Source organism: Enoplosus armatus, chromosome 10, assembly GCF_043641665.1.
Source record: "Enoplosus armatus isolate fEnoArm2 chromosome 10, fEnoArm2.hap1, whole genome shotgun sequence".
Lineage (NCBI taxonomy): Eukaryota > Metazoa > Chordata > Actinopteri > Centrarchiformes > Enoplosidae > Enoplosus > Enoplosus armatus.
In genome coordinates, this window is record NC_092189.1 from 10,303,988 (window position 1) to 10,313,638 (window position 9,651).

At 41.5% G+C, this 9,651-nt stretch overlaps 2 protein-coding genes across 2 annotated transcripts; one reads left to right on the top strand and one right to left on the bottom strand.

Annotated features, from left to right (window-relative positions):
* The first annotated feature begins 394 nt into the window (after positions 1-394).
* On the top strand, positions 395-5,370 carry phykpl (5-phosphohydroxy-L-lysine phospho-lyase). The gene is made up of 13 exons (XM_070912742.1): positions 395-589; positions 716-834; positions 975-1,134; positions 1,225-1,299; positions 1,385-1,472; positions 1,562-1,678; positions 1,784-1,866; positions 1,958-2,183; positions 2,665-2,819; positions 4,206-4,295; positions 4,441-4,574; positions 4,744-4,788; positions 5,162-5,370. The coding sequence occupies exons 1-12, from the start codon at positions 531-533 to the stop codon at positions 4,785-4,787; spliced, it is 1,350 nt and encodes a 449-aa protein (XP_070768843.1). The 5' UTR covers positions 395-530; the 3' UTR covers position 4,788; positions 5,162-5,370.
* Positions 5,371-5,738: 368 nt separating this feature from the next.
* LOC139290919 (heterogeneous nuclear ribonucleoprotein A/B-like) lies at positions 5,739-9,460 on the bottom strand. The gene is made up of 9 exons (XM_070912744.1): positions 9,365-9,460; positions 8,685-8,914; positions 8,081-8,249; positions 7,824-7,982; positions 7,602-7,733; positions 7,394-7,484; positions 7,102-7,257; positions 6,908-6,993; positions 5,739-6,466 (listed from the first exon to the last, which is right to left on the bottom strand). The coding sequence occupies exons 2-8, from the start codon at positions 8,897-8,899 to the stop codon at positions 6,923-6,925; spliced, it is 993 nt and encodes a 330-aa protein (XP_070768845.1). The 5' UTR covers positions 8,900-8,914; positions 9,365-9,460; the 3' UTR covers positions 5,739-6,466; positions 6,908-6,922.
* Positions 9,461-9,651: the final 191 nt, after the last annotated feature.

The window sequence follows — 9,651 nt, forward strand, 5'->3', positions numbered from 1 at the left end:
TTTGGACGATACCAATTCAGAGGTAGTTTGAATACACTGCCTCAAAGAAATCGCAGATTTCAGGAAACCCCTCAATGTTTATGTAGGGCATACTTCTCCAATATGACATTTACTCATGTGTTACCAACGGAAACTACATTTTTCGCAACATATGTCACACTTATTTTGGACGTCTCTGTCCCGTCAACAGCCCCAAAGTTAGACCCTTCTAAATAAAGCGACAGCATGAAACCAGAACTGACCAAACAACGTTTCAGCAACAAAAATAAACGTTTTAGACATAGTTGTTTTTCTGACATACATAATAATATAATGCCTGTCCTACCTATAACTGCGATAGAAAAAAAGATATGGTAGAATGCTTCAGCTAAGTGAAGACAACTCTACCATTGACGCATGCGTCGTGGGTGTCAAGACTTGGCAAAACAAATCTATAAACCTTTGAAATACTCTTGATAACTGTTATTTTGTAGTTTTTGTCTAGTCTAGTCTTTGGTATACGTTACAGACAGAGATAAACCAAAGAGAACATGGCACTACAAAAACTCAGGAAACAAGACACTCTGGCAATGAGGAAGAGATTGATCGGGTATGTAAAAGTGAAGCTGAATCTTGCTACGTGATTTTCTAGCTAACAGTCATATTGTGCACTGTGCGCTGCTGTGCTGTGCGTGCACGAAAATTACTGACACGTATTCATTCCTTTCGATTACAGGCAGTCATGTAGACTCTTTTATTCAGACGATCCTGTGAAAATAGTAAGAGCGAGAGGACAATATCTATTCGATGAAAATGGCCAGCGCTATCTGGACTGTATCAGTAACGTTCATCATGGTAAAACATTTATCACCCACCCAGTATATTCCTTATTTATTATCTTTATAAAACACAGTATATTACACTCTTGCCTCCTAGTGGCAGAGAGTTTTAATGCGTTAACATAATAGTAACATACAGTATGTTTTCCATTGTAGTGGGTCATTGTCACCCCAGCATTACAAAGGCTGCAGCAGCACAAATGGACATCCTGAACACAAATACACGATTCCTGCACGACAACGTAGTCCTGTATGCAGACCGCCTGTCTGCCACCCTGCCTGAGAAACTGTGTGTCTTCTACTTTGTTAACTCTGGGTAAATAATGCTGTTTAACACACCCACAGCCCCACAGAATTGTATTCCTGAAGTACCAATCCAGTGATTTTACATCTGTTTTTCTAACAGTTCAGAGGCCAATGATCTTGCCCTACGCTTGGCACAGCAGTACACCCAACATGAAGACGTCATTGTGCTTGACCAGTAAGTATTCTGTTCTAATGCAACACATTCGCCCTGTGACAATACACTTGCTTTTCAATTACAATGAACTCTCCTTTTATACCAGTGCATACCATGGGCACCTAATGTCCCTCATCGACATTAGTCCTTACAAGTTCCGAAAACTGGCAGGACAGAAAGAATGGGTTCATGTGGTGTGTAAATTTATACGACCATCATTATACAAACCACTGGCCAACAGCAGACTCCTGCCTATCTGAAATCATGTGTTTCATCTTTCTAGGCACCCTTACCAGACACATACAGAGGAATATACAGAGAGAATCACCCCAACCCAGGCCAAGCATACGCTGATACAGTAAAAGACCTAATAGAGGAGGTGCACAGGAAAGGGCGCAAGGTGCACTTTACTAGTTTACATTACAGAGACACTCAGAATAATGCTGTAATAAACATGACCAATGCATAACATGTATATTGCTTATTTACTACGCTTTTCCCATAGATCTCTGCCTTCTTTGCTGAGTCATTGCCAAGTGTTGGAGGACAAATCATCTTCCCGCAAGGATACTCAGCTAAAGTTGCAGAGTGAGTAGTGGCTTATTTTTCAGGTTCTGTTTTTCCCCAGCCATGTGTACAATAATGGTGGCTTGGTGCATATCCCTCAAACCCTTCACAGATATGTGCGCTCAGCCGGTGGAGTGTTTGTGGCAGACGAGGTGCAGACAGGCTTCGGACGCATGGGAAGTCACTTCTGGGGTTTCCAGCTGCAGGGGGAGGGTTTCTGTCCTGACATAGTGACCATGGGCAAACCAATGGGCAATGGGCACCCCCTTGCATGTGTGGCAACCACTGAAGAGATAGCTGGAGCATTCACAGCCAACAGAGTGGAGTACTTCAATACGGTGACTATACAGTTGCCTCAACGCAATATGAATGAATATTCCTTCAAGTCAGCATCTGTAGTTTTTCCCAGCTGTAGACAGCCAGAGTAGTAATCCAGTGATATATATGCCTTTATGTAATAAGGAATACATTGACTATTTCATAGTCTGGCATAAATCATGACATTCACAGTATAATGTGATATCACAGTAATTATTACTAAACTAATACCAGTTACACGAAGATAGTGTCTTTTAAGGTAAAATGGCAAAATTGATGTTTTCCAAAATGTAATTTATTATCTTTCTCATGGCGGCCACGTTGATCGCTGAATATTGTTTCTTGACTATTTTGTTGTTCAGCCAATCTTTAATTTACCACTACATCGCTGCATAAAACATACATTATTAACTAGAATTCCTCAAGCAGATTGCTAATAAAGGTGTAGAGATACACTTCTGTGTATGCTAAGAAGAAATCATTTGTTTTCTCTCCATGCAGTTTGGAGGGAATCCAGTGTCCTGTGCAGTTGGCCTGGCAGTCCTTGATGTGATAGAGAAAGAGGACCTGAGAGGGAATGCCACAAGGGTGGGAGCGCATCTTAAAGATTTGCTCACAAAGCTAAAAACACGACATCAAATAATTGGTGATGTCAGGTAAGGATGCAGCGACAAGTGCCCTCTGGCTCTTCAAACTCATAAAGGCCAGTGTTATTCTATTCTCAGCATTAAATCAGTTTTGAAAACAAATAAAAATGATAAAAGGCATTAATTGATAAGGACAGCCCAGCCATCATCATCAATACCACAATTTCACTGCTAACACTAATTAAAGCTCCTGCACCCCCTTGGCACATCCACACAAGTGTTTTCATTTATCTCGGCTGATTAGATCTGTACCTGTACTGTACATGTGCAGGGCTTGATCGACACCTCTCTGACGTACAACTTATAGTATTAGAATTGGCTGCACTCGTGCTTCACACTGGGTACATGGGCTCAACAACCAGAAAACCGTACATCTTAATAAAACACATATAGTATGATACAGTGTGCAGCAGCACTTAAAAACAGTCCTTATTTGTGGTGTGTATGTGTAAAAAACATAATTTTCTTAGAAATCGTCTTTATATACTCATCTTTTACTTACTTTAACATGTTTTTGAATTGTATTGAGAGGGTCAGTTGGTGCACACTGTTATACCTTATTGTGATATTGAGTGTTTGAAAACACCTGTGTGGATACAGGGCCTCTGAGAGAAGGTGACGTATCACATAGGACACACAGCTTGGAGCTTGTGCAAAGACTTTACATTGTAGGCGAGCTTTTGGGATAAAATATGCTTATTATGTTAATATGTAAGTAACTTCTAAGGGTGTAAAAAGTCGTGTAGGGGAAAAAAAATCTGTATCAGGATGCATTTCTCCGCTTCATTACACCTAATTGTTTTTTCTGTGCCATGTGCATGAGGCCTTTTTACACAACAGATATTTTGACTTGTCCTTGCAGGAAAAACACAGGTGTTACTAATAACATTAACGATGGTTCCCGCTATTCAAGAATCCCAATAATTGATGAATAACCCCCCCGCCTCCCCTGGCACCAATAGAACTCAGCCATTCTTCATTTTATTTACATTTATTATTTACAGCTGTGCTTTTCCTACAGTAGTTTTCACTATTCTCTCAATAATATAATGTTATGTTATACAGGGACTTGCTCCAGTATTTAACAAGATTATTTGTTCTGTAAATCAAACATGATACACCCAGCTTCAGTCTTCAACAATAATCAATTATTAATTTTTCTTTTTAAATTAAGTTGGCAAACACCACATCTCCTGACCATGGTGGTGGGACATTGATATATATATCATGATTACCGGACCTGGCCAAATAAGACTATGCCCCCTCCAAGAATGTTAAGGTGGCTCATCAACTCACATCACGGTTCAAAGGTGTCAGGCCCCAGCCTTGCCTGGCTCATTTTGACCACAAAAAGCCCCCAAAATATCCAATGGAAATTTTGTATTTGTTTTACAGAGGTGTAGGACTGTTTGCGGGTATTGAGCTGGTTTCAGACAGAAAGCTGAAAACTCCTGCTACAGAAACAGCAGCACGGGTGGTGAAGAGGTACAGGACTGCAAAACTGTAATATATGGTTATAGTTTCCTGCTTTTACCTGCCAGAGAGTGACATACTGCCTTTAACTTGATTTTGTAGACAGTCTCTGCCATTTGGTGTGCTGTGATTTAACTGAATGTCCCATTTACATTAGGTTGAAAGAGGAGGATAAAATCTGTGTCAGTACAGATGGCCCCTATGAAAGCGTCGTGAAGTTTAAACCTCCGATGTGCTTTACTATGGAGGACGCAGAACTGGTGGTACAATGTATTGACCGCATCCTCACAGGTTAGTCGCACAGGCACCATCTACAGTTGTTACTACAGGATTGTATGTTTGTAGGCATGAATCTATTTGACACAAGAGTTTGAACACTGTGACAGATGCCTATAAAGAGTTATTTTCACATTCATGCTTTGTGTAGCGTAGACTAACTTAAATTTTCTTTTGTGCTCAGACATGGAAGCCAGTGACCTTAGACTTGAAAAGGAAGACATCTAAGGTTTGTTAAACCTGTAGAAAATTGTTTAATTGCATCAGACATTGTCAGATGGACACATTCATAAAGTTCAGAGGTAGAGATATGAATGTCTATACTTGAGGTTCCAGTAGATCAAACAAGTTCATTCATTTCACTTGGCAGAACATGTTGCTGCCTTTTATTCAACACTGACCACTGTGGGGACTCACTGAAATGGACTACTCAAAGTCTGACTCAGATATGTCCATTAATATATTTGTATGTCAGCTCAAGTCTGACAAGACTCTCAAGAAATATCTAAGTGGTGTTGGTATTGGAGGATGACTGCTTTTTCATCTGTCTAGAGCTGTGCAACCTTAAAGTGAAACACTGTCACATCTTTTTCCCCCCTCAGGTGTTCAGTACCATTTTATGGTATCACTAGAATGAGGAGATGCAGTCACCTCACTGATGAAACCCAGCCAATTTGAGGTAAACATTGTAAAGTGGTGCCAGCTACAGCACATTACTACATGGGAGATGACCAATATGAGATGCTGTTGCTGATGTGGCACTAATGAACTCCCACAGATTATTTTTCAAGAAACTAATAAACAGTTTATTTTTAAATCCTGACTCTGGTGTTCTTTTACTCACAGCAGCAATATAGAAAATGAATTTGTCCCAATTTAGAACACTGATCAGCAACATGTTCTCAATACACAGTATGGTTGAGATAAGCACTTACCAGACCACTAGCTCTAATTCCTGGACACATTCTCAAAAATGCTCAAGTATTGCAGTTTCACATCTAGTGGGGTTGGTATTAACACTCAGCCAGTTATCCTGCAGGTAGTGAAGCACTCTCCCACAGCTTACCAAAGAGGCATCCGTAGTGATGTTAACATTACTCAAGACAAAACAAGCAAGCCATTTAACAGTACAAAACATTTAACATTAACTTTACAAATAATAACAAAAAGATCCATGTGTAATATAAACCAAAAGTTTATTTCTACCAATTTGCCCAAGACACTAGAGGAATGAGTTTCCAGTGAGAGAGGGAATACCCTCGTACATTAACAGGCTTGCGTTCAGTTGAATAACACTAGTAAAGCCACTTAAAATTGCAAACATGATGGGGGAAGAATCTCCTTAAAAGCCAAAAGAAAGAAAAAAAAAAAAGAAAAAAAAAGATGCTGGTTGTCTTCGTCTACTAGACCATCTGCAAACATTCACTTGACACGCTTACAATGAACCCTTTGATTAGTTTAAATCCCTTATTTTGCCTCAACCCACATCTGAAGCCATGCAACTTGCATCCAACACTCAGCACGGGAGAAAATAACTAAAGATCTAGAAACACCAAAGGAAAAAAAAAAAAAAAAAAGCATAATTGTTTTATTTGTGAGCTTTAGAAGCTCTTGCTCCTGCTCGTCTGTAAATCCAGTAGACATGTAAAAATACAACCATACAATACATTAGATTCAAAAAGGTACCAAAAAGTACAGTAAAAATAACACTTCCATCACTGGAAATGTAAATGGACACAAAACAATATAAAATAAAAAGTGGAAAAGTGACATTTGCTTCCCCAGTTCCTCACTTGATCTGTACAAATGGAGCATGAGTCCAAATTTCTGCCAACTCCAAAGGAAAAGCCAGAGCCCATGTTCGCTGTGGTCAGACCATGGATCTCTTTTTCTTATTTACTTTAGACCTTAAGAGAAAAACACGGTGCTTAACGTTACTGAGAATAAACCAAATATGACATGCAGTTACACAAAGACAGACAGGTGCATGAATGAGTTTTGACAGGTCAGTGAATGGACAGACACACTTTAGGGGGGAGGGGGGGGCACGACCGCTAGCTATTACACCTAGCACCCTAGTGAAAGGTGAAACGGCCCTTATTCCTGTTCTCAACCACCACAAACTCAACCCTTATTGATCAAGTAGTGTTTGTAGAGATGCATCTTAAGATGGCCGACAGGTGGAATGAATCCATCTTTAATGATCACAGACCCCACAACACGGCCTACCCTAACCCCACCACAATGCTTGAATGGATTTAGAGTAGATGGAGATCTTTGGGGTCAAAAAGGCACCAATGGTTACAGCTATGTTCTCATACTACCACGGATGATGCAAAAATGCATACCTGCACTACGTGTGATCAGTATGGCTTGTAGCTACTCTGGTGGCCTCCACGTCTTGGAGTTTTCCCATAGCTTGTATTGCCCTGGTCTGGAGGACAAGAGAAAAAGGGACTGAGTTCTTCTGTACAACAAGGAGGACCAAGAAAATAAAGTTTCTCTCATTCTTTTTCTTTCCCTGGGGGCACTTATCGCTTACTGTAATCGTAGCCACCCCCATAGCCGTAATAACCAGCAGAGTAGTCATAGTTGCCATAGCCGCCATATCCGTAGCCTTGCTGTCCGTAGCCATAGTTCTGGTTGTATCCCTGGTTCCAGTAGTTGTTGTAACCTTGATTCCAGTTCTGGCCCTGGCCTAGAAACAACAGGTGAGGCCTTTGTCACAACTCTCCAGCACACACGACCCAGGTAGTTAACTCCACACAAATTTAAGTCTAACATTGAGTGTAGTTTAATTGAAAGATTTTGCTGGTAGACACAAAGGTGCTTACCTCCACGGCCCCTGCCACGTCCTCCGTATCCACGGGCACCATACTGCTGCTGCTGGTAGACCTCTTTGGGCTGGGCTATTTTAATTTCACACTGGAACACCACACAAGAGAACATTACATTGCAGTGTGACATGGCCTTTGCTAAATTTATGAGTGGGTACATTATACCCAATTTCACATGTATGTAGAATGTGTGATGTGCTGTTACCTTGCTTCCACCGACAGTGTGGTATTTATTCTCCATAACCTTCTTGACTGGAGTCTCTTCTTTATATGTGATAAATACGAATCCCCTCCTCTTTTCTGTCTTTGGATCTTGTGGAAGCTCAATGGTCTCGATCTACACAAGAGGAAAACAAACTTTTGAAGCAGCCAATATCATTAGCTGCCAATTTCTTAATAAACTGACAAAATCTATTTAATACCATACCTCGCCAAAGGTCCCAAAGTACTCCTGAATGACTTCCTTAGAAGTGTCAGGGTTAAGGCCTCCCACAAAGATTTTCTTGACGGGATCCTTCTTCATCGCCATGGCCTTCTTGGGGTCAATCTGTCTGCCATCTAGCTTGTGGTTCGTCTGTTCAAGAACCTAAAAACGAAAAAACAACACAGAAAAACATTGAAAATTGCCCATCTCGTAACACATTACAGTTCCTTGCACTCCGACATACCCGCTTCCCCCCTTACCTTGTCTACACTGGCTGCATCTTTGAAGAGAATGAAGCCGAAGCCTCTTGATCTGCCGGTCTGCTGGTCCATCTTGATGGTGCAGTCTGTCACCTCACCATACTTGGAGAAGTAATCTTTAAGATCCTTCTTGCTTGTGTCCCAGCTGAGACCACCAACAAACATTTTCCTGAGGAAAGAAAGAGGGAAAGGGACATGTTTAGCATTTCAGGCAGTGCTTCTACTCCAACTTTATATATGGCTGTGGGGTGGGGGTGGTGTTGAGAAGGGGAGGGGGTAAATGTACACACTGTTCCAGAGTATCTGTTGACCCAATGACGTAGGGAGGAAGGCTACAGTTGCTATGCTTCCAGTATATTTTACTACATTAATTCAATATACTAAAAATATCTACGATAAGACCGCAGCAGACGCTTCGGTTCCATAGTTTCTCATAAACCAATACATGCTAGATTTGATCCCTGCTCAAGCGCCCATCCCCCCTCCGCTCTGCATATGGCGCCAACAAAGGCCGGTTGAACAAAGAAACATGGCAAACCACGAGTGCTTATTTGAAGTGTCGTTTTCGCAAATAAGAATTCACATTGTGCCATTTTAAACTCACCCCGCATCCTCCTCGCCTTTGCTGGCGTCGATTTGACCGCCCTCCGTGCCACCGTTTTGCGAATTCTCGTCCGCGTCGGGCCCTTCGCCCTCTCCGCAGTCATTCGCGGCGCTCTCGTCGATTGCCTCCTCGGTGTGTTCGGCTCCGTTAAAATCATCGTCGACTTCGTGGCCGTTTTCTGATGTTTCCATATACTGCTGCTCTGTCTCAGACATTTTGCACTATTATACCTAGGCCCAAAGGAAATAATAATCATTATGTTGTAAAAATCCCGGTGGTTACATAATCCGTCATGCCGTACATGCTTCGCCATTTACATGGTGCCAATGCATGCATTTCCCACCATTTTGGCCGGCACGATCGCGTTCCATACATTTATACAAGGCCCCATTTGTTGCCGAGTGCCAGCAAATAGTAACAGTAACGTTTACTTAGAATTCAGTAACCACCCAAAATCTACCATAAATTCCTGCTAGAGCCAAAGATTAGAATAAGCGTAACCATCTGCACCACACTGATAAACCAAGCCCGGAGTGTACAACTCAAATTCGCAGTTACGTAATGCAGAGGCCGTGCTAGCCGCACTGTAACGTTAGGCCTATATTTTCTAGTAATTCAAAATATTTAATCTATATCTACCAGAAAGATAACGAAAAGACTACAACATTCAAGGTACTTACGTGACAATACAATGAAAAAACCAAGACTAATGAAGTACGAAAACCTGCTTACTGGACACACAACCGGAGAGCTCTCTTCAAGATGGATTCTCCCACACGACGACAACTCGTGGTTGGTTTTCTAGAACCGGCAGAAAAAAACGACTTTTCTGCGGAGAAGCCATCTGATTGGATGGTTGCTTCTGTCATTCATGGCACTGACCAATTACACATGCGTCGCTTTCCCTTCACAGAAGATGTTCACGCCCTTAACTCACAGGAAGGACCTCGTTACCTTTTCTGCTTAA

Excerpts from the sequence above, each read along its gene's own strand:
- phykpl (XM_070912742.1), top strand. The coding sequence starts at position 531 with ATGGCACTACAAAAACTCAGGAAACAAGACACTCTGGCAATGAGGAAG. Across the intron at positions 1,679-1,783 it reads TGCACAGGAAAGGGCGCAAG|ATCTCTGCCTTCTTTGCTGA; the intron begins GTGCACTTTACT and ends CTTTTCCCATAG. Across the intron at positions 4,296-4,440 it reads GCAGCACGGGTGGTGAAGAG|GTTGAAAGAGGAGGATAAAA; the intron begins GTACAGGACTGC and ends CATTTACATTAG.
- LOC139290919 (XM_070912744.1), bottom strand. The coding sequence starts at position 8,899 with ATGTCTGAGACAGAGCAGCAGTATATGGAAACATCAGAAAACGGCCAC. Across the intron at positions 7,485-7,601 it reads ACACTGTCGGTGGAAGCAAG|TGTGAAATTAAAATAGCCCA; the intron begins GTAACAGCACAT and ends GTGGTGTTCCAG. Across the intron at positions 7,258-7,393 it reads ACGTGGCAGGGGCCGTGGAG|GCCAGGGCCAGAACTGGAAT; the intron begins GTAAGCACCTTT and ends TGTTGTTTCTAG.